This window comes from Phlebotomus papatasi, chromosome 1 (genome assembly GCF_024763615.1).
Source record: "Phlebotomus papatasi isolate M1 chromosome 1, Ppap_2.1, whole genome shotgun sequence".
NCBI lineage: Eukaryota > Metazoa > Arthropoda > Insecta > Diptera > Psychodidae > Phlebotomus > Phlebotomus papatasi.
Genome location: NC_077222.1, coordinates 78,960,805 through 78,988,636, shown reverse-complemented (window position 1 = coordinate 78,988,636; position 27,832 = coordinate 78,960,805). Strand labels below are relative to the sequence as shown.

The 27,832-nt window shown below is 35.7% G+C and overlaps 3 protein-coding genes across 3 annotated transcripts; 2 read left to right on the top strand and 1 right to left on the bottom strand.

Annotated features, from left to right (window-relative positions):
• The first annotated feature begins 3,202 nt into the window (after window positions 1-3,202).
• Window positions 3,203-11,737, top strand: LOC129810235 (GRIP and coiled-coil domain-containing protein 2). The gene is made up of 4 exons (XM_055860563.1): window positions 3,203-3,349; window positions 3,413-3,527; window positions 3,586-8,702; window positions 11,510-11,737. The coding sequence occupies exons 1-4, from the start codon at window positions 3,326-3,328 to the stop codon at window positions 11,672-11,674; spliced, it is 5,421 nt and encodes a 1,806-aa protein (XP_055716538.1). The 5' UTR covers window positions 3,203-3,325; the 3' UTR covers window positions 11,675-11,737.
• A 227-nt stretch (window positions 11,738-11,964) lies between these two features.
• On the top strand, window positions 11,965-22,562 carry LOC129810234 (elongation factor 1-alpha 2). The gene is made up of 4 exons (XM_055860562.1): window positions 11,965-12,105; window positions 17,267-18,133; window positions 18,215-18,420; window positions 21,536-22,562. The coding sequence occupies exons 2-4, from the start codon at window positions 17,311-17,313 to the stop codon at window positions 21,893-21,895; spliced, it is 1,389 nt and encodes a 462-aa protein (XP_055716537.1). The 5' UTR covers window positions 11,965-12,105; window positions 17,267-17,310; the 3' UTR covers window positions 21,896-22,562.
• Window positions 22,563-25,264: 2,702 nt separating this feature from the next.
• Window positions 25,265-26,482, bottom strand: LOC129810233 (nucleolar protein 16). The gene is made up of 2 exons (XM_055860561.1): window positions 26,278-26,482; window positions 25,265-26,211 (listed from the first exon to the last, which is right to left on the bottom strand). The coding sequence occupies exons 1-2, from the start codon at window positions 26,376-26,378 to the stop codon at window positions 25,695-25,697; spliced, it is 618 nt and encodes a 205-aa protein (XP_055716536.1). The 5' UTR covers window positions 26,379-26,482; the 3' UTR covers window positions 25,265-25,694.
• Between the last annotated feature and the right edge of the window lie 1,350 nt (window positions 26,483-27,832).

The window sequence follows — 27,832 nt, the reverse complement described above, 5'->3', positions numbered from 1 at the left end:
TCAGAAAAAGTAAGTTTTTCTGACCACCGATTTTTGACCCTCTCATGGCAAAATTTTAGTAATTATCTTCTCTTTATTATTATTAACCCTATAACCTCTAACGTCTGATTCTTTAAAAAGTATAGTGAGATAAGTTTTAAATGAGACTCTTTACATTTCTAGGCTATGGTCCAACAAACTCAAAAATACCATCTGTTCGTCATTATCTTTTTTTTAATTTCAGAGCCAGGTGAGAAAAGGTGAAGATACCCTGAAGAGTTTGATAATCGTTTAGGTATCAAATGACTAAAATATTTTTATTAAAAAATACTGAACACAGAATAAAATAAATTAATACTAAGTATTTTTATGGATGGCTGTTCTATGATTACTATAAAAAATATATATTTTTAGAAAAAAACTTTAGAATTTTCAAAATTTAGCGTTGACAAAACTGATTTTTAACAAATAATTCACAGATCAGCTATGAAAATGTCACTTTCTTGTATATCTTAAAGGTAATATAAAATACATTGTTCATCTTCCGGTCTTTTCATGATCTTGGACATTTAAAGTCGGGTTCAATCATCATCACAGCCAAAATCTGCTTTTTCGTATATTACGACCAAAACCATGAATTCCAGCCGTTTATCATTGATCAATTCCAAGAATTTGACCTGACTACTCGCTGTGGTCTGTCTTTATGCCATTTTAATTATCTTCTGTGAGAGAAATTATGCAAAATAGTTATTTACTTGAAAAAAACAATTAAGTGCTAAGGCCGGTTATTTTTGAATTTTTACATCGAACCACCCGAGGCTCCAGAGAATATATTCATTTTTTGCTCCTAAAACTCACAATTTCAATTTTTACGGTCATAAAACCCAATATATGAAGTAGAATAACACCTTTCAGGAAATATAATATTTGCTTCAAACGGAGTACTTTAAATTGTTTTTTTGCACTTAGAAAACGAGAAATGTTGCACAAGGAAATTTGCTGTTTTTTCTCTGACCTGTCACACAAAACTGACAACAGCAACCAAACGAAAGCTCAAAATGAACTCAAACTTTCAAAAAAATATTAGTAAGACTACGACTGAGGGTACTAAACTAATTTTAAATTTAAAAAACCTTTATTGCCTCTAATGTAATCTAGATTTCTAATCTAATGCCCTCTTCTAGAATATTACTGTTTATTGCAATTTCTTTAAATACCGTTCAAAAAGTTCTTAAACACTAGAAAACTATGTGAATGCAGAACAATACAATTTGGGCAAAACGTATTGGACACTCGTATTAAAGACGTATATTGAACATACGACTATTTTTGACCTCTTTTTGCCAGAACCTTTTTTTACACTGTTCCATACAGCCAATATCCTAATGCTAATTATGAAACATAAAAACAATAGAAAAACCTTATCATTTTTCACAAATAATGTGCGAAAAAAAAGCTTCATTTGCTGGCTAAAAGTAACCCGGTCTCCCCTAGTGAGAAATTTAATCCCACAGGTATATTTGTCTTCCTCGTCTTCCTACCCATCTGAAACAGTAAGTACCCATTTATAGCTATGTATTACGCCGACGTAATACACCGGCGTATTACGCCGACGTAATACAACATTGTATTACGTCGGCGTAATACAACGTTATATTACGTCGGCGTAATACAACGTTGTATTACGTCGGCGTAATACACCGGCGTATTACGTCGGCGTAATATAACGTTGTATTACGTCGGCGTAATACGCCGGTGTATTACGTCGGCGTAATACATAGCTATAAATGGGCCTTAAGATTGCTTCTGCAATAAAATCAAATCTCGGTGTGCAAATTGTCACTTACTCACGTTCTCATATTTCACAAAACCACTTTTTGCTTACAAATAAGTAATTATATAAAATGCAACCTTTATGTACTGTTAACTATCGAGATTAAACACTTTATCCCACTAACATTTGTCAGAAATGTTAAGAAATGTTAACAAAATCGAAAGAACAAAAATCAGCCTTTTTGGGGTTTTCTTTGGAAATAATGGTCGATCGATGAAATTTTTCGACGCTGAAAAGTTGCACTGTTAATTCAAATGAGAATTTTGTATGTTAGAATTTAGTCATATTGATGGATTTTCACTTTAATTGGAGCACAAGAAACCAAATACAGTAGAGTCTCTTAAATTCGAACGCTCGGGGGGTATTTTTGACATTTCTCACCTCCCAAATTCGAACGATTTTTTCAAAACTAACGAAATTTGTGTGAGATTAAATTGTACTTTGAATCAAATTCCCGTACTTTCTCGCAAGTCTTAGTGGCAACACACTTCCTTTTCATTTTACTCGACCATAATGTATGTAAACATTCAGGAAGAAGCACATAAATATGATTTTCATTCACCAAGAATACGAACTTTCTAACATAACCTCACAATTGACAATTTGAATCCAAACGGCGTTCGAATTTGAGAGATTCAGATTTGAGAGACTCTACTGTAATAAAACTCTAAAATAGAAAATAAAAAAAATTAAAACTTTAGTTACTGTATTTATCAAGCACAAAATTCGCTGTCTGATTTGAACTTGAGAAAATGTCCAATTTGTACCACTGTCCAAATTCCAAATTGTATCACTTTACCCTAGCTAGGTAATGAACCAATTGTAAATCTTATAAAACATTTTTATCCCAAAATTATTTGTATTACTCCTAGATTATTTTAGAGGCGTTTTTTTTTTAAAGTGATATGAATCAGTTCAAATTGGTTTCGAACTCGAACCGGTAAATGATGTGAAAGTATTTTTGAGATAGTAGTCTCAATGGTCTCAATAATCGTGGTGATCGCGCTAATCGCACCGTAAATCTTCGTGATTGCGCTGAGCGTGCCGCTCAGTCCTTCATCCTTTATCATCGCGCTAAATCGGCATCAAAAGTGAACCGTGAGTGACAGGCCTGTTTAACCTCTGAATCTGAATATAATATTTAAGTCAGAAGTTTAACCCTTTAAGGACGAGAAAAACTCATAGAAATATCAATATGTAAATTGTAAATCCAATCATCAAAAATCAACTTCTAGTTACAACACTTAAAAATATTATCTATTGAATATATTGAAATGTGACTGATATTTCTATTATTTAGAATTGCTTTTAAATTTTAAAAATATTTTTCTTCGTTAAGTTTTGTAATTTTTAGCAGTGTATTTTTTTGTAAATTAGAATGATTACTTCAGTGTAGTGCAAATCATTCGAAAGTGAAGTCACTTGACGTGGTGGGATAAAAATGATAATTTCCAGGAAAAGCTGGAGAATTTACCTCAATTCCTGGCCAAAAGTTCTAAAAATTTATTAAAAATGAATCAGGAAAGCCCGGAGCAGGTGATTGTTGAAAAATCATTGAAAATTAATAACAGAATTATTGATAAATTGATTTTGTCTCAGGGCACCTCGGATGGAAAAAAGGCGAGTCCCTTCGAGGGAATGTCCCGTGAGGAGCTAGTGAGGAAATGCAAGTTCCTGCTGAGTCTTATACAGAAGACTAAGCAATCGAAAGAAGGTAAGTCAATGTCTTTAGGGAATTTTATACGAGGTACAGCACGATGTTCTTTCGATAGAATTGGTGGAAGAAAATAAAAACCTGAAGGAAGATATCAATAATTATGAATCACAGAAGAGTGCTGATAAGAAATGCCTCAAAGCCATGCAGGAAGTTGTGGAGTCACTGACTGAAAACAAGCTCAATGCCACGATAAAAATTAGTGAGCTTGAGGGTGTAATAAAATCCCTGGAGGGAAAGCTGAAGGAAGCTTGTGTTGAGAGGGAGAAATCCCTGGAGGGATTGTCTATTGAAAATGAAGCTCTTAAGAGACAAATTAACAGATTAACTGAGGAAAATGACTCCCTGGCTGCTGATTTTACTTCGATGGATGTTAAACTGAAGGAAGTTAGTAAGATTGGAGTGGAACAGCAGAATTTGTTGATTCAGCTTAGGGAAGCTACTTCCAGCAGAGAAAAAGATAGTCAAATTCTCGAAGAGACTCGAGCAAAATTGGCTAGAGTTTCTGAAGACAACACAAAATTGTTGGAAGACCTCAAGAGCCTCAAGGATGAACACAATAGGAAACTCTCCGAGAGTCAAGCTTTGGAGGAAAAGTACCAGAAGGAGATGGAAAAATCAGCTGCGAAAATGAAACTCTACCGAGGGAAGATTATCGAGATGTCGTCCAAACTGAAGCAATTGAAGCAATCCTACAAGACTGTGGTGGAAATCGTTAAGGATTATTCTGTCACAATTCCAGGATGGCAGAAGGAGATGCAAAAAGTGGCCAGTAAAATGAAGAAATTCATTGAAGAACGTGATGTAGAAATGGAAAAATTCAGTGAGAAAATCAAAGAGTTGGAATTATTGAAGGAGCAACAAAGTGCAGATGATCAATCGCAAGAGATTGCAGCTTGCAAAATAGTGATAAAGGAACTTGAATCAAAAATCAAGGAGCTGAATGTAAAGCTATCAGAGAAAGAGGAAGAGTATAAAAAATCCTTCGAACAGTATTCAAAATCAAAAGAAGAAGAACACAAAGAAAGCCTCCTGGAAGCTGAGAAGAAAGTACAGCAATTGGAAAGTGCTCTGAAGGAGGCAGAAGTCCAGAGAGAACACGCAAGGAAGTTAATAGAAGAAAATCACAGAGAAAGCATTGAGAGCATGAAGAAAGAAATCCAAGACATCACAGAAAAATCACAAAATCTCGAGGAGAAATTGAAAGGAAAGGAAAGCGAGTGCGAAAAGCTGGCAGAATCCTTGGAAAATGAGACGAAGAACATAATTGAAAGTCAAAAGAAAGACGTGGAGAAGTTCCATGAAGAAATCTTGAAGCTCTCTGAACATTCTAAGGTCCTAGAGTCTGCTCTGAATGAGAAAGAGCAATACAACGTCCAATTAGCTGAGTCCTTTAACGAGCAATCCAACGCTATGAAGGAAAATTATGAAAAAGAAATAGAAAATCTTCGATTTAAAATTAAGGAATTTTCTGATAAATGTTCTGAACTTGAGCAGAAGTTTAAAGAACAGGGGCTTGAGAAATTCCAACAAGAACAGTCAAATACTGAACTGGAAAATCGAATGAAGCAACTTGAAGATCTTCAAAAGCAATGCAACAGCAAGGAGATGGAATTAACCAAATTTAGGGAAGAAGCGGAAGAGCAGTTGAAGATGCTTAAGGAAAATCATAGCCAGGAAGTGCAAAATCTTCAAGGAAAACTTCGTGAAATGGCTGAACGATCCCATAAATTAGAAGAAGACTTCAAGCAGAAGGAAGCAGAGAAAGAAGCGGAGTTATCCAGGATGACGAAAGAAAAGGAAGAGCAATCAAACACCCTTAAAGCAAATCAGAACCAGAAAATCCACGATCTTCAAGAAAAACTTCGTGAATTGGCTGAACGATCCCATAAATTGGAAGAAGTGAAGCAGAAGGAAGCAGAGAAAGAAGCTGAGTTATCCAGGATAACGAAAGAAAAGGAAGAGCAATCAAACATCCTTAAAGCAAATCAGAACCAGAAAATTCAGGATCTTCAAGAAAAACTTCGTCAAATGGCTGAACGATCCCATAAATTAGAAGAAGAAGTGAAGCAGAAGGAAACAGAGAAAGAAGCGGAGTTATCTAGGATGACGAAAGAAAAGGAAGAGCAATCAAACACCCTTAAAGCAAATCAGAACCAGAAAATTCAGGATCTTCAAGAAAAACTTCGTCAAATGGCTGAACGATCCCATAAATTGGAAGAAGAAGTAAAGCAGAAGGAAGCAGAGAAAGAAGCGGAGTTATCCAGGATGACGAAAGAAAAGGAAGAGCAATCAAACACCCTTAAAGCAAATCAGAACCAGAAAATCCACGATCTTCAAGAAAAACTTCGTCAAATGGCTGAACGATCCCATAAATTGGAAGAAGAATTGAAGCAGAAAGAAGCAGAGAAAGAAGCGGAGTTATCCAGGATGACGAAAGAAAAGGAAGAGCAATCTAACAACCTTAAAGCAAATCAGGACCAGAAAATTCAGGATCTTCAAGAAAAACTTCGTGAATTGGCTGAACGATCCCATAAATTGGAAGAAGAATTGAAGCAGAAGGAAGCAGAGAAAGAAGCGGAGTTATCCAGGATGACGAAAGAAAAAGAAGAGCAGTCCAACACGTTCAAAGAAAATCACAGCCAGGAAGTTCAAGATCTTCAAGAAAAACTTCGTCAAATGGCTGAACAATCCCAAAAATTAGAGGAAGAAATCAAGCAGAAGGAAGCAGATTGCCTTAAAATTACCGAATGCTTCGAGAAACAAGCCCTATCTCTCAATGAAGATCAGAAAAGTAAATTTGAGAACCTCCAGCTTCAAGTTCAGGAATTAACAGAGAAGAAGCTCTCTACTGAGAATCTTCTTCAGAAGAAAGAAGCAGAAATTGAAGAGTTGACGAAATCATTTGAAGAGAAACTGAGAACAATTCTAGAAAAACATGAGAAAGAAAACGCTAAGCTTCAAAAAGAAGTTGAAGATTTGGAAGCTAAATCTTCAGAATTGGTGATAAGAATTCAAGAAAAAGAACAGTTCCTGGATGAACAAAGCCAAGAACTGAAGAAGTCTCAAAAGGAAGCTGAACAGAAACAAGCTGAACTGGAGAAGCACAAGTTCCAGCTTGAAGAAATGGAATCGCGGTATAAGCTAGAGAATGGGGATCTGCTGAAGGAAATGAAGGAGATTAATGAAGTTCTGAAGGAACGTGGGGAGATGATATCAAGGCAGGAACTTGATTTAGAGTCACTGAAGGCCGCAAATGACAAGCTAGCTGTTCAACTCCATGAAGCTGAGCAGAGAATTGAAGAACTGCAGAAGCGTCAACTTTCCTCTCCTGATCCTAACACATCGTCTTCCCAGATGCATCTGGAGGAATCCACAGAATCCACTTCAGGAGAAAATTTCGAAGAAAAGTACGGAAAACTTCGTGTCCTGGCGCAAAAACTTAAGAAGAAAGTCAGTGAACAAAATGCTCAAATCGCTGCATTGGAAGCTGAAGGGAAGGATCGTGAGAATCTCCAGAAAGAGAATGAAAAATTGAGGACAACAGTTGAGAAACTCGATTCAAATTCAGGAGATCTTGGTGAATTGAAATCGCTGAAGAAGGAGAAAGAAGCTTTTCTGATCACGCAGCGACAGCTTCAGAAGGAGATTGACGAATTGCGAAAGAACTTGGCAGAGAGTAAGAATCAACACAAAGAGGCCGTTCAGAGGGAGCAGAACATGAAGAGTGAACTGGAGAAGTCTAAAGCTGTAGCTAAGAAATCTAATGTTCTCTCCTTGGAAATTGATGCTTACGAGAAATCCCTCAATGAAGTATCACAGAAACTCGATGCTAAGAAGAATCAAGTCGCAGATCTTGAAACGAGTCTAGAGACTCAACGTGAATCCATAAAAGTGTTGAATGATCAGATACGTGTTCTCGAGGAGAGCCTCAAATCTGAACAAACTCACTCAGTTGAACTGAAGAAGCAAATTGATTCGCAGCAGAAGAAGCTCAGAGAAAGTGATCACGATAAAACAGAATTGCGCATGAAGCTCGATCAGGCAACCAAGGAAATTGAGAATGGTCGTCAGGATCTAGAAGAGATTCGTGGGCAATTGTCTGAGAAAGGTAGAGAAACTGAGAAAGTAGGCTCAACTCTTCAGGCTGAACGAGATAAATTCATGAGGCAGGTGTTCAATCTCGAAGAAGAAATTACAAGGCTACGAACGGAAATGTCAGAGAAGACAAAGGAATTGGAAGAGACTCTAGCAGAATTTTCCAACTATAAAGTTCGTGCTCAGGCTGTTCTTATGAAGAAACACGAGACAAAGGATACAAGTCGTGAGAGAGATCTTGAAGAAGAAGTTGCAGCTCTTCAGAGTACAGTGAACAGTTTGAACAATCGCCATGGAGCCCTAAAGCAGCAGCATGATGAACTTGAGCGTATGGTGAAAGTGTTTCAGGATGATAAAGTCCGTTCGCAGACGCGTCTCAAGGAGTTGATGACACAACTCGAGGAAACACGTTTAACCAACGAGAGTCTCATCGAGGCCAACAAGAAACAACTACAGGATCATCAAGAAGCTCTGAAAGTCCAGCGTCTTCACATTGAAACACTCAATGCGTGCTTCAAGACCCAAATTGATGATCTACACGAGAAGTACTCCAAGGAATTGGCCAATATTCGAGTTCAACCAGAAGTTCCTACTGAAACAGCCAATATTCCTGATGTACGAAAAGAAGAACGAGCGAGATTTCCTTTTGATCTGGCCACAACGGATGAACAGAAAATGGACCTCATGCTGATGGAACGAGAAGATGGAGAGGGATCAGAAAATACCTCCCAATCATCCAATGCAGTAACACGAAAAATTAGTCGAGGACGTCGAGACTTGATTCCACTGGATGAACTTCTCAATTCACCATTTGAAGATCATGCGCCTACTTACGAGGGTGCCGTAGGCGGATCTGTTTCGCCAAATGCCGAACTCCAGGCAACGAAGGAGAAGTTGCAGGCCAGTGAAAATCACATTAAACACTTAACTGCTCTTCTGGCAGAAGCTGAGCAGGACTTGGCTAAGTTGACGCAACTCAATGAGATGCTGAAGGAGGAAGTGCGGCGACAACAGAGATCCCTCGAACGGGAGGCTCACTTGCATAATTCCGAGTATTTGAAGAATGTCATTTTCAAGGTGAGTTGAGTTCACATAATTTCACATTATCTAATCATCATGTGCCGCAATCTGAAAATCGGGTAGGGTAAATTAAGCTAATTCATAACCTGCTTTAAATGGAAATTTTTCACTACTCTAAATGGAAACGTCACTGTTCTCAATTCAATTCAATTCAATTTATTGTTACACTTAGTGTCTTACAAATCCATAGATTCTATATTAAGACTATACAATTAGTTTTTTCTTTTTCGTTGTTGCAACCGATTCTCCGGTGATTCCTCCTAAAGCCCATCTATCAATAACTTCTTAAATTTAACATTTTCATTTGCATTTTTAAGTTTGGTTGGTAAATTGTTATAGTTATTTATTGCATGGTAGTGTATCGAGTTTATTCCAAATTTCGTTGTCTTTGGTTTGATATTAATTATATTTCCTTGTATATATCATGATAAATACAGTACTAAATTACTATATTTATATATTTTCTATACCTCAGTTTCATTATATAGTTAATTTTGCTCCAAATAAAGCGAAAATCCATTCATATTCACGAATTTTAATTTATTAATTTCTCAGAAAAATTAAAAGTGTACCTTTTCAACATCGAAGTTTTCATCGATCGACCATGTTTTCCAATGAAAAACACAATAAAGTGACGGTTGTTTATTCATTTCGTTTAACATTTATGTCATATTTCTGGCTAATTTTAATTAAATTAAGTGCTAATCTTTATAAACGGTACGTGAAGTTTTCAAATGAAATAATTACTAATTTCGTGAACAAAAAGGGTTTTTCTGAAGTGTCTGTAAATGCTTCAATATGAAACCCCGGAAATATGATTTTTTTTTGGAGAGATTTTCTTATTGTTTTAGATGGGAAAGAAGAAAAGACCAGGAATAAGAACAAATCGTGCACTCAAGAGCAACTCAACAAGGTTTTGGAAGCCTTTCATCGCGGTTTGACTTACACTGTTTGTCTCCAATTAGAAACTTTCCCTTGTCTCCATTTGGATTAATATGTTTCCAATAGAAGCATTTTACCCTCGCGTATTCTTCTTGTATTTAAGAAGTTTTCAAATTATATCTAAAGAATTTTCACTAAACAGTAACATTCTAGAAGAGTCAAGGAGCAAATTTATGTAATTCCTTTCAGAAAAAATATGAACTTAATGTGTTGAATCTTCTGTGAAAGTCAAAGCGTCTGGAAATGGTTTTGAATTAGGACATTTGCCCTACCTCTTCCTTGAAATCAAGTTCATAAAACTCGAAAAACCTTGACTCTTTCCGGACCACAACATATCCAGCGAACGCATTTCAGTAAAACTCACTTTATTGTAAGTCTTAGTGGTCAAATATGACACTTTTAGAGAGAAATAATTTTTTCCGCCTCTGGGAAATTTGAAAACTCATTGGTACTCTCGTCCCCAAAAGAACGAAAAGGAGACAAACTTGAATTTTCCAAAAGCCAATAATATCAATTTTGTGAATTATTTTTGCGTGTCAAATGACTTCTTTACAATGTCGATCACTAAAACAAGAAGAATTATTGACCAGTATCATTCTGAGATGTCCAGGAAGTGGTCAAGAAGACACAAAGTTCCTGCTTGCCAACAGATTCCTCAAAATATTTCACACAATAACACTTTAACACACATTTCTCTCAACACGATGTTATTGCAGACACATTAAGCTTTCTCAAGAGCCAAAAAAAACACTTCTGGACAATCAGAATTCACCAAAATCAGGAAGAATAGGAAAAACTTCCCCGAAAGCAATCTCCCTCGCTGCCAAATGTCAAAATTATCGGCCATATTGGCAAAAAAGTATAGTTCCCGCTTGGATACAAGGTTTCCCGTCAGATATCTTTAAGATTTCTGCAGAAAATATCTACACCTCTGCTGAAAATCTGCCGAGAAATCTGTAGATATTCCTACGAATTTTATTTGAGCTTGGGACAAAATTCGTCAGAATTTTTTGAAGATTTTCTGACGAATTCTAGTGCATATTCTGACGAATTTCTGTAGATATTTTGCCGATTTTCTGTGGATTATTATCTACATTCCAGACTTTCCAGACAGCTGTGTCAGAAAAGATGGAATATTTTTCACTGAACCCGTCAAATCATTGCTCTGCCTGCCGATTTTACTCGGAGGTTTTTTGAATTTTAACGGTATATTCTAGTACATTCAGAGAAAATCTGTAGATTTTCGGCAGAATTTCTGCGTAGAAAATTGTAGATTTTCGGCAGAATTTCTACCGAAAATCTGCAGATTCTCGGCAGAATTTCTCCCTAGAAAATCTGCATAACCTCCATTAATGACCTCCATTGCATTGGGTCGTTCGAAGGTAGCTCGCTTTCCCTACAAAAAACACAAATCACGCATTGAACGCATTATAAGCTGATGCAATGAGAAAAAAGGGGGTACGATTAACTTTTTTTCCTCATAACTTTAACACTTTTTAAGTGTAAAAATATATCAACATTTTTTTATGTTAATTTTACACCTTTCTAAGGGTAAAATTAACATGAAAAAGGATAACTTTAACCCCTAATACACCTAAAAAGCATAATATTTACACCGATTTCGGATCAATACTGCAGGGTAAAACGGGTAAAATAAACATTTCCGGAATGCTATTTTAACTTTTTCGGATTTCTCTCAGTGCAGTGTTTGAATAGCATCCAAATTTGAATTAACAATTGTGATAAAATTCTTAGGGACTGCTAAAAGCTCATTTTTAAATGCCCCTTAGTGAAACTGCCCCATATCTTTTCTTCCCGTAGGTAAAATGTTGGCCATTTATTTATTTATTATTAAATTCCAGTTCCTGACTCTTAGCAATGGTGATGAGAAGGCTCATCTGGTACCTGTGCTGAATACAATTCTTAAGCTGAGTCCAGAAGAGACACAGAAGCTGCAATCTGTAGCACGAGGTGGTGAAGGACTCGGTTGGAGCAGTTTTCTTCCTATTTGGTCTAATCATCAATAAATTGGATTAAAATTTTGTGTTAAATTGTAAAAATGATTTTAAAATAGAAAAATTCAACAGAAATGAGTATTTTTTCCGTCAATTTGAATTAAATTGGATTCCCATTGTCCTGACCTCAACTCCCCATTCCCAAGACGCCCTTGGTAGCTCCCCATTAAGCTTCGTTCACCGTGAGATGGAGAGATGAGCAACAATAGACAATCCGCCACAGAGATTCTATTTATCGATCGGATGACTGTCGAGTGTTCCCGGGATTGCCAGAGCGCAGGAGCATCTCAGTGGTGAGACCGTGACTGAAAAATTTGTTCTTTCGTTCGTACGTGCTCGTGGTGAGTGGAAGCTCTGTGTGTGACTCCTTTGACTGTGGAAAAAAAAAATTGTGTGGTGGTTCCTGGTGACTCCATTTTTGCATCCCACAATCTCACCAAGAGGTACTTCATCTTTTAAGTGTTCTCTCTTAAGAATTTTTCACAATCCTGTAGGCAATGAGGGAGAGTATTTCCCAATCCCAAGAGTGTCTGGGAGGATTAATAGAATTTTCTTATACATTCGGGAAAATGCCGGCTTCCATCTTGGGATTGATTTTCCTCAGAAAAAATCATAATTTCCGCATTTCTAATCGAGCTTTTTGACTTTGTGCTTCAAATTGGCGCGAATTTTAGCAATGTTTGTCGTCTGAATAACACAAAATTGGAAAATTTTCCTGAAAAAAGCCGATATCGGATGGGAGTTTAGACTATCAAGGAAAAACGTGGGGTGGTAAATTTACTTTGAAAAGCCTTTTACCTCCCGGAAATAATTGATTTTCCCCAATAAAGCCTCAATTTCTCAGGTCTTTGGCAAAAAAAAATCTCCACACTGTTGGTTTCATTTAAGCGTTATTTTTCATATGATTTTTTCACGTCTCCTTCCATTTTTTTCGCTTTTCCATCAGATTTTCCACCCCACTAATCTCTTTTCCCACCGTGTGAAAATTCACGACAAAATTTCCCGATGAAAATCCAAAGCTTTTCTATTCCTTTTTGCCTCCCAACATCAATGCGACAGAGGCAAAATTTTGGGATGGGTTTTTTGGGATATATTCTGGTGGGTGGCACGCCGGTTCTCTAGACGCCATTTGCCAAATCAATTTCCTCCCCCCAAGCACCCCTTTTAGTTGAAAAAAAAGAGAACATCTCCCCCGTGGAAGTATAGAAAAGTTTCTCAAATTCCTTGGAGGATTGCAAGAACAGAAAGAAGATCGGTTGCATGTGAAAATTGCAGCAATTTTCTGCTGAGTCGTTTTTGTTCTTCAAATATTCCAAAAATAAAATTTGCATCGGTGCATCCATTCGAGGAGACAGATGGGGAGGAGGGACACGATGAACCACAGTATAGAATGGCAAAAGGGACAAAAAAAAAGCCAAAGTATATAGAATCTCTTTTCAAAGAGTATTTTTGGAAATGAATTCGCAGCATATCTTCATCAAATTTGCTAAATTTAATTCCTTTAAGAATTAAATACTTGTACAAAAGTTCCTTCAGTTCCAGCTCACAAACGTGGGACTTTTTCCCATAAAGAATTTTCTCTCCAAGAACTGATGTTGTGGCAAAAGTTTTTCCATATTACCTCTAACCAGAAAAAAAATATTCCTTTATGGCATATTATTTTACAAAGAGAGAATGGGAAGCACTTTCTCAGGCAAAATGTCATTAAAGAGAGAAAATTCAATATAATGTATTACATTGTGTTGTAATCCTATTTCAAGGAAATACATGTCCTGGGAAAATAATTGCATGTTCCAGGAATTCTCAGAAAATATCGATAGCACGGCTTATATTAAAGCTTTGGAAATATTTTAGCAATATTTTGCAAGAGAGGGATTTTCCAAAGGAAAAATAATTTCATAAAAGCAGCTCAGAAGGAGAAAGGTTTTACAAAAATTATTAATTCTCTTCACTGGATTAACTCTTTCGAGAACGTAACATTTCCAGCTAGAAAATTACACATTCTTGATCGAAAATATCTTAGCTCAGGAAATTACCGGGCTTCCGCAAAAATATCCTAGATTTAAGCATCCTTATAGTGTGTAATTATCCATAAGAATCGAAGTTTTATCGATACTAAATAGTATAAGAAATTGTTTTTCCCAGAATAATCATTTTTCTTTGGGTATATTAAAAGCACAAAATGATGCAAAAGAGTTAATAGAGGGTGTTACCTATTCAGGTGGGAATCCTAAAGTTTTTTGCATATAAAATGAAAAAGTTTCATGAAAATGTATGTTTATCCAAAAAATTATGATGAAGGGAAGATTTTAATAATTAATGCCATTCCTGGTATTCTTGAAAACTGTAAAACCAGAACACAATTCAAAAGTGAAGTTAAAGTTTAAAAAAATGATCAAAAATTAAGATTAAGATACGCTTTGCTCTTATACCTAAGTTAAATTGGAAAATATAGGACATAATATTTTTTTTGTTATTCATAGCAGAACTAATTTAAAAAAAAGGGGTGACAAAGTGTCTTAGACTGCGAAATGCTCGAACTCGTGACTTAGATGCTATTATACCACAAAAGTACTTTCGCGTCATTTACCGTTTACCGGTTCTCAACTGATTTGAACCGAATCATAAATCACTCAAATTCCATTACAAAATCAACAAAGTCCATTACCGGTCCAAAATCGATTGGAACCGGTTCAGTTTTGTCGGAAATTCCAAGACCTTTCCAACGAGCCCAAACATGACCCCCATTCTCTTGATAAGTGCACTCTCTGTGTCTTTTTAACCTTTGAAATTGAAAAACCGTTATTAGGAATGATTAGATAGGAAGATTAAGATAAGATTTGCTTTCATAACAAAGTTAAATGGAAAAATATAGGACATAAAATTTTTGTGATTTATAGCAGAACTAATTTGAAAATTAAAAATATATATATATTATTTCATTCTGTAATGGCTCCGCTAACTTTTTAGATCAGGAATTTTTTTATGAAGTCAAAATTCACTTTTCTTTCTTTCCCAAAAGATTTGCATAAGTCTACCCATTTTTTCAGTCTCAAAATTGGACTGCAGTAAATTTAATTTGGTGTGATGTTCAAAAGATGAAAGAGTGTGGAGAATTAGGATAGACACATGCAAAGCTATTAAGAAGGGAAGGGATGTGAATTTTGACTTTATAAAATTTTCCTGATCCTGAGCATAAAATAATTAAAATTTAGTAAAATGTTTTTTTATGAAAAAATAGTTGAGCAATAAAAAAATATAATTTGGTCAAAAAAATTCAATGTAGTCAAGAAAAAAATTAAATTTGGTTAATAATAGTTCCGGCACACCTTTTAGATCAGGAAAATTTCATGAAATCAAAATCTGCATGCCTTTCTTTCTCAAATATTTTGCAAATCTCTATCCTATTATTCTCCACTTGCTTTCAATATTGGATTGAACTAAATTGAATTTATATTGATGTTCAAGAAAAGAAAACAGAAAGCGAGAAAGTGAGATAGTCTCATAAGATGGGAAACGTTTAAGAAAGGGTAGTGAATTTTGACTTCGTGAAATTGTCCTGATATAAAAGGTCTGCTCGAGCCCTAAATAAATTAAATTTGGGCAGTAATGGCTCCGGCACACCTTTTACATCAGGAAAATTTCATAAAATCGAAATTCATACCCCTTTCTTAAAATAAAAACCGTTAACCACATTCAAAAAACCAAAATGTCATTTCGTCGCCCAATCAGCCAAGATAACCCTTTAAGAACGATTGGATCACCGGTGACCTAAAAACAATTTTTTTCTATGACCATATGTTTTGCACTACAAAGTAAAGAAAGAAATTTGTGACTTCCAATTTTTGACCTTCACGTCCTTAAAGAGATAATGAAAAGCTGAGCTGAGCTGAGCTTGTATTCCCCTCAAAAATTTTTCATAAGACACTCTTATTTAGCATATTCTTGTTCTTCTTTTGAACATCACAAGAAATTCAATTTAGATTCACTCTAAATTGAGTGCTGACTAGAATGACCAGAATATTCACAAAACATTTGAAATAGAAAGGCAAATGAATTTTGATTTCATGAAATTTTCCTGATCTAAAGATGTAGCAGAGGCCTCAAAAATTGAAATAGTTAAAAAAGTGGGACTTTCTCATTGTTTTTGTTTTGAAGGTCCTCTTCCACACAATCCACACATACATTTTGGAAAAATCATCACAAGAAAAAGTTAATTTTAACATATTTATTTAATAACGTGAACATAACGTTTTTCCTACGTTAACTTCTTGATTCGGTAGCAAAATGATGATGGGATTTTTCATCGTGAGAACAATGAGAAACACACGACTTAAAACAAGGAAATGGAAAATAAATTCAATTCAATTCCACAAAATATATTATATTCCAATTTGGTTAATAAATAACCAAAAATGAACAGAAATCACTTTAAACCATCATCGTGTATAAATTGTCAACACATTTCATATTTAATTTATTAATTCTACCGTTTTCCAAGGAAACATACCTTATTATTTCTTATGTGTTAAATATTTATGGATCCACTTTAATTGTTCAATCAAAACATTTGACATTTACGAAGCATATTTGACAAATTATTGCTCAATCTATTCAACCTTTTTGAAAGTTTATTTGAAAACTTTAAAAAGCTTATGGATTTGATTTTTTTATCTGAAGTAACTTAATATCACATGAGGACGAATATGTGTGTTATATTATAGCTTCTTTTATAATTTATCTTAACCCCCTAGCAACCCATGTTAGATTCTCAATAATCTCACCTACATTGTAAAAAATACTACGATTATCCTTTTTTTTTTAATGAAACTAACACGATTATCATAGTAGTATTTCCAACGATTGTCGAAAATAATATAACAACAATCGTAGAAATTCTCCACTGTAAAACAAATTACAACAATTATCCCATGTAATGGGAATAATACGATTACCGTAGTAAAATTTTCAACTTCAAGGCTTATCGTAGTAAAAAGTTAATTTTTCAACAGGACAATTATGCTTTTAAATTAGATAACATAGAAAAACTAAATGAAATTTATCAGTTGAATTTTCAAAAAAAAAGAAAGATAATAATCGTTGTAATTCATCCAAAAAGCAGAAATTGAATTTTGATCTGAAACTTGAACGATTTGCTAAGATAATCGTTGGAAATTATAGGGGGAAGTGGGGCACCTTTGAAATTGCGATTTTTCACCTATTTTTAAATAAAATTGAGCCTAATCGCCTTTAGATTCTTAATTTGTTTGCGCAGCTAAATTATATCATGATATGGCTCAATTTTATTTAAAAATAGATGAAAAATCCCGATTTCAAAGGTGCCCCACTTCCCCCTACTACGATAGTCATGCTACTTCCATTACAGGATAATCGTAGTAATTTATTTTAGTATGGAAGATTACTATGAATATTGTTTTATTCTCTTTTACGCTCGATTAAAGAAATCTCAACACGTTTTAACTAGTAAACCCAATAAAACAAACAAAAAAGTAATTTTTGGTGAAAAAAAAATTAATAAAAATCTCAGTAACAAGATTTAAAAAAAAATCCAGAAACCCTAATCGAAGTAATCCTTTATTGCAGTTGAAAAAGAACAGTGAAACCCGAGTGAGGAAATCTCCCTGAAGATGGGCAAAGAAAAGATTCATATTAACATCGTCGTGATTGGTCATGTGGACTCTGGTAAGTCCACAACCACTGGCCATTTGATCTACAAGTGCGGAGGCATCGACAAGCGTACCATCGAGAAGTTTGAGAAAGAGGCTCAGGAAATGGGCAAGGGATCCTTCAAGTACGCCTGGGTACTGGATAAGCTGAAGGCTGAGCGTGAGCGTGGTATCACCATAGACATTGCTCTATGGAAATTTGAGACGGCCAAGTACTACATCACCATCATTGATGCTCCTGGCCACAGGGATTTCATCAAGAACATGATTACTGGGACTTCTCAAGCTGACTGTGCTGTACTGATTGTAGCAGCTGGTACTGGAGAGTTCGAGGCAGGAATCTCCAAGAATGGGCAGACTCGCGAGCATGCTCTATTGGCTTTCACCTTGGGCGTGAAACAGTTGATTGTGGGCGTCAATAAGATGGATTCAACTGAGCCGCCCTACCACGAAGCTCGCTATGAAGAAATCAAGAAGGAGGTGTCTTCGTACATCAAGAAGATCGGCTACAATCCTGCTGCTGTAGCCTTTGTGCCCATTAGTGGATGGCATGGGGACAATATGCTGGAAGTGAGCGAGAAGATGCCCTGGTTCAAGGGATGGTCCATTGACCGCAAAGAGGGAAAAGTCGAAGGACGCACTCTCATTGATGCTCTCGATGCAATCTTACCACCATCTCGACCCACAGACAAACCCTTGCGACTTCCACTTCAGGATGTCTACAAGATTGGCGGCATCGGAACCGTTCCAGTGGGCCGTGTGGAAACTGGCATCCTCAAGCCAGGTTTGAAATTTAAAAGATTTTGGAGATAAAATACAAGATTCTAAAAATAGAAGGTCCTCTCCTGACTGGGTATTCTTTCAGGAATGGTCGTGGTGTTTGCTCCTGTGAATCTCACGACTGAGGTGAAGTCCGTTGAGATGCATCATGAAGCTCTGGCCGAAGCCATGCCAGGTGACAATGTTGGCTTCAACGTGAAGAACGTGTCAGTGAAGGAGCTTCGTCGCGGATATGTGGCTGGGGACTCCAAGAATCAGCCTCCCAAGGCTGCTGCTGATTTTACTGCTCAGGTAAAATTTCTTTTTTTTTTTTGTTAAAAAAGAAATCTTTATATAGTCCTTTGGTTTTGAGATACTTAGCGTGACCCCCACCTTCCATTTTTCTGTCTAACTGTTTGAGTGAAACGAATGAACCAGTTCGATGTATCGATTTCGGGTCTCTAAGACATTGAAAATTAGCTGACTCCCACAAATTGACCTTATGAATGGATATAATTAAAGAATATGAATGGATGAACATGCCCTTCTTTCTCCTGGAAGACCTTGTTCCGGGATGGAGGAATCATTTGGTCATTTACCTCAAGAAAATATGTAGTTGTTTTTTCAAGATCATTAAGGTCATAAGTCAAACCCTCCCACTTTTATTTGACCAAGATTTTATTTATATGAAAGGTTCTGAAATCCCGAGGAATTCAGAATTGTTTTTTTTTTGTGATTGAGTAAAGAGTCATTAAGTGATGATTAGAAACCATTAATTTCAATATGTATCAAAATTTACGTAATCAATTTCGACAAAATTACCTAACATTGAGGAGCTTTTAAGCACAACCGGAAAACAAAAAAAAAATAGTAGAGGAACGCATAGTACCTTCGGACGGTTCAAGCTTCGAACAACTCATTTTTTTTAATATGTTTTTACTGAATTTGACCTATTCTAATATTAAATTTTAATAGCTAGCCCAATGCCTAAATTTCCTGAAAAGAGCCATGGCTCTAATCCATTACGAACATTTTTCATAAATTATATGTAATGGAAAGTGGAGCATTTTTGAAATAAGGGAAGCTTTAACATAGAGTTTTTTGCTCATATTTTAAATTAAAATTGGACCTTGCAAATAATTTAGCTCCACAAACCATCTGCGAAGGAAATATACATCATGATAAGGCTCAATTGAACTTAAAAAAAAGGAAATGAGCCCAATTTCAAAACTGCCCTATTACAAAGGTGCCCCACTTCGCCCTAACGAAAAAAATCATTTACTGACTAGAAGAAAGTGGGGCACCTTTGAAATTTGGATTTTTCATCTATTTTTAAATAAAATTGAGCCTTATCATGATATAATTTAGCTGCACAAACAGATTAAGAATCTAAATTATATCACGATAAGGCTCAATTTTATTTAAAAATAGGTTAAAAATCGCAATTTTCAAAGGTGCCCCACTTCCCCCTATGTTGTGAAACACTTTTTGGGACATGACTGTAAAGCGGTCTTCAGGATGACTAAAGATTTAGCCCAGTTCCCGAAGGTGCCAAAATCTTAAGTAGCAAGCAATTTTATTGTTTTTTTTTGAGAACCTAATAGTTCATTTGTCTTTAATAATCTAATTCTCAGTATTTTTTTTAATTGTGATTGATAAGAAATTAGAGCAGTTAAGCCATATGGCTAAGACCAAGACCGGCTTCAGACCTAAGGTTTAGCTCAGTTCCCCAGGATCTTGAAATTCATAATAGCAACCAATTTTATTGCTTTTTTTAAAATTTAATGGATCACTAAATTGGAAATGATAATTTTCCAAGAAATATAGGTTGATAAGAAATTAGAAAAGTTAAGCCAAGCCGGTTAAGCCATATGGGTAAGCCTAGATTTGAAGCTCTGCCGGATATGCCTTAAGTCTAAAGCCCATCTAAATCAATCATTGATCATTGTTGGGGCTTTACCTGAAATGGGTTTATCAGCTAGTGAAGAGGGGCCAAAAAAAGACGTAGTGCCCACTTCAAGTTCAGCTGCTTGTTCAGCGCCTTTCAATACCTATAGCCGTCACAGCGGCGGTAGTTTTATTAAAAGAATCACTTTAACTTATTAAAAGACTTTATTGGCCTTAAGGGCTTTATTTAATTCCAATTTTCACAATTCAATTTTCCACGATGTTCGCGATAATGCTCATTTCTCAAAGGCTGAATAGAAAGTGAAAAAAAGTGGGATAGGAATATTTTAAAAGAGTGCAATTTGCACAATAACATGCAGCATATGCTGCATCAAAAGTCTCCAAAATAAAATTAGGGATCAAAATAGACCAAAAAGACAATTCATGCATAAAATGCATGAACAATCATTATTTGTATCATACAGTCTCTTTGAAATTGTACGCTCAGTCCCGGCATTATGCACTTCGGGATAATGCACATATGACGAGATTATGTACATACAATTATGCAAGTTTGCCTACCATTGGGAGTCAATTTATGAAATCATTTTTGAAATTCGCCTGAATGTAATACTATTTATGACGCGGGAAATTTGAAGACTCTGCTTATTTTTCAGTAAAAATATTTAATTTTTTTTATTAGGGTAGAAATTTTAAATATTCTAACAACTGAAGAACTTTGGTCAAACGGTACTGAATTTCTTTTAAATATATAGTTGAATCTTTTATTGCTCTGACTTTTTGCGCTGAAATTCGTTCTACGGCAGATTCATTCAAAAGAAATCGCCTGCGAGTATGCAAATTTTCTCGCTGCATAAAGACATTTTGCGCGTTTTTTTCGGTCTCGAAAATGTGCTTAACTCTTTCGTCTCTTTTGGGACTCTGAGAGTACCCAAAGCAGCATATGAATATTCTATGAAAAACAATGTTTTTTAATTATTCAGAATTTATAAAAATCCGATTCTTGTGGATGATTACAAACTATAAGGATGTCCAAATGTAAGATATTTTTTGTAGAACCTCAATTAATTCCTGAGTTTAGATATTTTTGATTAAAAAATGCTGCAAGCCAATTTCATCATTTTTTAATCAAAAATATCTAAACTCAGGAATTAATTGAGGTTCTACAAAAAAATATCTTACATTTGGACATCCTTATAATTTGTAATCATCCCCAAGAATCGGTTTTTTATCAGTTCTAAATAATTAAAAAACGTTGTTTTTCATAGAATATTCATATGCTTCTTTGGGTACTCAGAGTCCCAAAAGAGACGAAAGAGTTAATCCCGGGACTGAGTGTATTCAATAAAGAACGGCATTCGATATCTAATCCAAAACTGGTGCTGTAGTGATCTTTTATTTTCTCTCCTCACCAAAAATGTCGAATCAACCTTATCAACTAATTTGCCTCGGTGTCCCCTGCCGTCCTCTTCAAGAGAGACGGAAATGACTTAAGCTAAGATTTTCAATTTGTTCACAGGTGATTGTCCTCAATCATCCTGGTCAGATTGCTGATGGCTATACTCCTGTGCTGGATTGCCATACGGCTCATATTGCGTGCAAATTTGCTGAAATCAAGGAAAAATGCGATCGTCGTTCTGGCAAAACCACCGAAGTCAATCCCAAGGCCATAAAATCCGGTGATGCTGCAATTGTGAATTTGGTGCCAACGAAGCCCCTGTGCGTGGAGAGTTTCTCTGAATTTCCGCCATTGGGGCGCTTCGCGGTGCGCGATATGCGTCAAACGGTTGCAGTGGGTGTGATAAAGTCGGTGAATTTCAAAGAATCCACCACTGGTAAAGTCACAAAGGCCGCCGAGAAGGCCCAAAAGAAGAAATAACTAGAGGGCCCCTCAATCATCAATGCAACTACTACCACACTCAACAAATACTCAAGCAACAACAACAACAACAACAAACAATTATTAGATAATATTGCTGCTATTGTCTCTCAAGCCATCATCTTCTACATCTACTTGACCGTTGCATCATTCGCAAGTGTCCATGGGGATGATGATAAATGCACTGGAAAGTCCACAATCCTCACACTCTTACATTCCTCCCACATCTATCGGCACCACCGGAAGGCATTTCGTAGGAAAAGCCCCATTTACCATCCCCAGAATCAACATTTCATTCCACATTCTTCCAATTTTTTTCCTCATCGTTGTCTTGCTCCTGCTGCTCCCTATTCTTCAGCATCCATCACTAGAATATCCTCATTCGCTTGTGCCATGACATTCCCATGCTAACCCCAGAAATATTCCTCTTGAACTCTTCCTTCTTCCTTCCTTTTTTAAACAAAAAAAAATGAAGAAATCTCCCATGGGAACTTCAACTGAAAAACATGATTCCTCTCCCCCTGGACATTTCCTTGAAGACTGAGATTTCGTGCATGGAGCAATCTTATCCTAGTTTCGCTTCACAATTCACTTACGTCTTTTCCCAGAGCAATAAAAAACATTTGGAGGAAAATGCATTTAATTAAAAAATCCCTCTCAAAAAAAATTAAATCCTTGATTGTCTTCCATGCACAGAAATCTATTAGATGAGCACATATATTCTGTCAGTAGAAGAGGTCGAAAGTTTGGAGTGGTATATCTCAGCTCCTGATGAACATAATTCGATGGGTGAACTATTGATGGAAAGCTTGTCTTATTAGCTTTCAGAATTTGGTATATGTAATCTGCTATGAGTAAACCATGGTCATCTAGAACCATTTATGTCGAAAAAGACACTTTTTGCAACGTCATTTTTGGCCATCTACTGCTGGGACCAGGAGTGACCCATAATTCTAATACATGGACTACTTGTTAGAGGAACTCAAAGGGTATAATTTGTAGAAGAAACTTTTTTTTGTGGACATCTTACTTTTTTTTATTCATCGACTTTTAAAAGAATTTTAAAATGTTAAACGTAAGGAAAGAATTACAGAAATCCTTCTATCCCATTTTCTGGACAAACTGATGAAGATATCGATTTGGAATGTTCTGAGTACCCCCCCATAAGTTGATCCAAGGAATCCAAATGTCACTTCAATTTCACCCCAACGTCTATCCTTCCCCTCCAGAAACCACTCTTTTAGGAATATCTCAAGAACCAAACCATCGATGCATTTCATTTTTGAATATGTTTTAGAGAGTGTCCTAGCGGACATTTCATTCATACAACTCAAAGACGTCCAACCTCTTCTTCTTGCACGTGCTAATAATCTGGTCAGAAGGGCAGAATTTCTTCTGATCAATTTTCTGACCAAAGAGACTAAGTTAGCGACCTTGATTGTTCTTAGTACCAACCCCCCAAAAGTCAATCTAAGGAATCGCAAAAACATATACATTTGACTCTAATCCCACTCCTTGTCCTCCAGAAACCACTATTTTGCGAATATCTCAAGAAATAGACCATCGATCCTTTCCAATTTTGGATATGTTTTTGACATGGCCAAGGCGGACATTTTGTCCTCAGAAACCAATATCATCCAGAAATTTCTTTTTGGAATTTTAAAGGCCAATGAATAGACTGCGCAAGAGAGTGTATTTTTAACGGATTCAGACAGGATGTGCTTTACAGTGCCCGTTCTCTAATCCGGATCAGCGTAATCCGGACGAGTTATTGACGGTTAAATTTAAAATAATTTTGAGGTTATGTATGGATGTGTGTTCAGCAATGAAAATTAATTATCCTGTGATGTTTTTGTTTAATGAATGAAGTATAATAGCATAAAATTCTCTAATTATGTCTTTTTAAGCTTCTTTAAAACTTTTATTCTATTTCTACAAAAAACCTTGTATTATATTTTCTAGACGTTGAACAAATTAAAAAAAATCATCCGGATTACGAAACGGACATCTGTCATTTTGTCTCCCAATCATCCGGATTATAAAACAGTCCCTGTATTTGATAGATCTTTAAATTTTTTACAAGTTTGACAAATTTTTATTTGGTTAAGTAATTTTTTTATGCTGAAATTCACTGATACAAGAATTTAAACAGTTGTCTTCTAAATGTCAAGAAAAATTTTTTGTATGATATTGGTGCCTGAGGACAAAATATCCGCCTTGGCCATATCAAAAACATATCCAAAATTGGAAAAGATCGATGGTCTATTTCTTGAGATATTCGCAAAAGAGTGGTTCCTGGAGGACAAGGAGTGGGATTAGAGGCAAATGCATATGTTTTTGCGATTCTTTTGATTGACTTTTGGGGGGATACTCAGAACAATCAAGGTCGCTAACTTTGTCTCTTTGGTCAGAAAATTGATCAGAGGAAATTTTGCTCTTCTGACCAGATTATTAGCACGTGCAAGAAGAAGAGGTTGGACGTCTTTGAGATGTATGGATGAAATGTCCGCTAGGACACTCTCTAAAACATATCCAAAAATGAAATGTATCGATGGTTTGGTTCTTGAGATATTCCTAAAAGAGTGGTTTCTGGAGGGGAAAGATAGACGTTGGGGTGAAATTGAAGTGACATTTGGATTCCTTGGATCAATTTATGGGGGGGTACTCAGAACATTCCAAATCGATATCTTCATCAGTTTGTCCAGAAAATGGGATAGAAGGATATTTGTAATTTTTTCCTTGCGTTTAACATTTTAAAATTCTGTTAAAAGTCGATGAATAAAAAAAGTAAGATGTCCAAAAAAAAAGTTTCTTCTACAAATTATACCCTTTGAGTTACTCTAACAAGTAGTCCATGTATTAGAATTATGGGTCACTTCTGGTCCCAGCAGTGGTGGCCAAAAATGACGTTGCAAAAAGTGTCTTTTTCGACATAAATGGTTCTGGATGACCATGGTTTACTCATAGAAGATTACATATACCAGATTCTGAAAGCTAATAAGCCAAGCTTTCCATCAATAGTTCACCCATCGAATTATGTTCATCAGGAGCTGAGATATACCACTCCAAACTTTCGACCTCTTCTACTGACAGAATATATGTGCTCATCTAATATTCAAGTGGGAATATCAGTTTTGCTCCATGTGCATCCTTTTCTTCCTTGAAAAAAAAATCATCATTGGAAATACAAGCTGATAAAGATTGAGAGAGAGAGAGAGAGAAGAAAGACATCCCGTAAAGGAAAATGTGATGCTTGTGAAATGAGCAGAGGTCGAGATAATTTCTATTTAAGCAAGAAAAACTGAAAAAAAACTAATATATTAAAAAAAAAATATTGTAGAATTGATTTTAATGAACAATTGGAAAGAATTTTATTAATTAGAAAAAAAATTTAATTCGTTAAGTGTTTATTCACATTAATAATTATATTGGGTATAATTTTTTCTTAAGAAAATTCCTGCCAAGAGGAAAAATCCTGAAAATATCTTTTCAAGGATTGAAGGCAGGAAGATATATAGTGTTTTTTGGCAAAGATATTGCACAAAACTAAAAGAAAAATATACCCCCTTCAATCTCTTTCCCATGTATTCTCCTTGGTAGAAACAAAAAATACACTTCAATAACTTGAAAACAAAAAAGTTCTATTCAAAAAGAAAATTCCCAAAATATCTTGCAGTTGAGAAAAAAAACCTATTTAAATGTAATGTATGTGACATAATCAATTACCACAAAGAGAAGAAAAACAAAAAAAAACATGGAGAAACAATTAAAAAAAAAGAGGCTTGAACAAAATAACACCTCAGTCTGAATCTGTGTCCTCTTCCTCCAGGCTCAGTCTCTCCAGGCCCCTTGATTTGAGGTATCCATCGACGTGCTCCTGAATTGACAGGAATTTCCGTATTTTCCTCCTCAATTGCTTCCATGTCTCCTGCTCATAGTTCTTCCTGTCTCTCACCATGGCTTTGTAGTTCAACTTGTACTTGTCCAGGTAGTAGGAGATCAACGTAACTTGGCCTTTGGAGTAGCGGAAACCACTTTCTCTCGGTGCATTGGCATTCTCTTCGAGTTCCTTCGCCACATGCCCCTTTGGTGCAACCACCTTCTTCCTCTTCTTTCTACGAATTCCAGCCTCCAGGGCATTTGACACGACATCCTTAGGAATATCCCTACTCTCGAGACTTTTCTTCAGCACCTCAACACGCTGCTTCTGACTCTTCCGGATGGGAATTGCAGCATTGGGATCACTCGACAGACCCATATTTTTGAAATTCTTGCTCACAGTGCGACTTTTCTCCCAAGCACCCTTTGCCTCCGGACTGCAAAAGCGCCCCCAAATGAGGCTCACTTCTAACTGAATTTCCAGATAAATTATTTTCACTCACCATTTGATCTTCCCATCGCGAGTCTGCTTCTTGTTCATCCGTTTTCTATTAGCTGCATAGTTGTACGACTTCTTCTGACGCTGTTTTCGCACTTTTACCATTTTTCTCAGTGGTTTTTACTGATTTTTTTCCACAAAAATCCTTAGAAAATTATTTGTTTACACGTGGGTTTGTTTACAAAATTTAAAAATGTCAATGACCACCCTAAAGAAATTACAAAATTTCGGTGAGTCAAAAACTTTCAAGTACACTCAGAAAAAAGTAGGTCGAAAAGCTCATTTTTATTTTTCATCATTCAACATTCACTTTTTCTAAATTTTGGGGCTCACTCACTCACATCGCACTTCCGCTATTTTAGTGGCATTTGAGGACTTTTCGATTATTACAAAATTGAATATAAAATTTTGCGCACTTTCAGAAAAAGAATTTATATCGAAAGTTTATACTGAAGATTTTCCATAATTTTTTTTCTAATCCTTGTATGTAGGGGAGACTGGGGCAAAATTTGGCAATTCTAAAATTTTAAAATTCGACATGTTCCAAGAAAAAAGAGACAGAGGCTTCAAATTTTTATCATAGATTGCCTTCATGAACCTCAGTAAACGTCAAAGGTTTTAAGGAATTCGAGCAAGGAATATAGAAAATAAAAAAATATTGAAATTTTGAGCCCTGTTTTTAAAATATTTGCCTTTCAGGAGATATTAATTTTCGTTAACTTACTTTCCGAAATTGATGCATTAGATTAGTGTGTGTTTGCTGTATAATTTGGATATCCTGAACACGAATTTGTTGTTTCCAAACTGATTTTTCTCCAGAAGTATCTAGTTTTATTAAAAATGAACACTCGGATTAAAATTTACAAGAAGGCATGGGGCAATAATTGGTGGCTAAAAACGAATAATTCCGACATTTCACATGACGAATAGACACATACAGTCACTGGTTCTGATTAAACTGCAGATGATTTCTGAGGCAGCACAATTCCAACAGGAAGAGATTAAATGATTTTTGGAAGAATTCCCAACATCACAAATGTATTTTTAATGCTTGAATTTTTCTGAAGATCCATAAACACAAAACACTCTCCACCACCTTTCTCCCTCTATTTTACTATGTGAAATTTACTCTACAAACTTCGTTCAATTCAACTCGCTAATTCGCTCTTCTGTCATTTCTCCGGCGAAGAGGATTTTCTTGCCAAAAACAGCTTTTGGAAAATAATTTGGAAAACATATTTCTGGTTTAGATATTAAAAAGTGGTCTGCATAAAGTTACAAAGGAATAAATTTTCTATCAAAATATCTCAATTGAATATTTCTTTGATTCACGAGAACCCGTAACAAAACGAAAGAAAATGACAAAAAATACTCCACGTCTGTCAAAATTTGCCCCAGCTGTTTCGAGAATTTCCATAAAATCATCTTTTGGAAAATGGCTCGGAAAGCGCATTTCCTTTTGAGCTGGAGGAAAATAACTTCGGCAAAGTTGTAGAGCGGTAAATTTCCTATAAGAGTATGCTAAATAGAAATCATTCAAATTCACTGATAACTTGTGA

Bases quoted from the DNA above. Each gene is read 5' to 3' on its own strand.
- LOC129810235 (XM_055860563.1), top strand. From the start codon at position 3,326: ATGAATCAGGAAAGCCCGGAGCAG. The intron at 3,528-3,585 runs GTAAGTCAATGT...TTCTTTCGATAG, and splicing joins GACTAAGCAATCGAAAGAAG to AATTGGTGGAAGAAAATAAA. The intron at 8,703-11,509 runs GTGAGTTGAGTT...ATTAAATTCCAG, and splicing joins TGAAGAATGTCATTTTCAAG to TTCCTGACTCTTAGCAATGG.
- LOC129810234 (XM_055860562.1), top strand. From the start codon at position 17,311: ATGGGCAAAGAAAAGATTCATATTAACATCGTCGTGATTGGTCATGTG. The intron at 18,134-18,214 runs GTTTGAAATTTA...GTATTCTTTCAG, and splicing joins AACTGGCATCCTCAAGCCAG to GAATGGTCGTGGTGTTTGCT. The intron at 18,421-21,535 runs GTAAAATTTCTT...ATTTGTTCACAG, and splicing joins CTGCTGATTTTACTGCTCAG to GTGATTGTCCTCAATCATCC.
- LOC129810233 (XM_055860561.1), bottom strand. From the start codon at position 26,378: ATGGTAAAAGTGCGAAAACAGCGTCAGAAGAAGTCGTACAACTATGCA. The intron at 26,212-26,277 runs GTGAGTGAAAAT...GCGCTTTTGCAG, and splicing joins CGCGATGGGAAGATCAAATG to TCCGGAGGCAAAGGGTGCTT.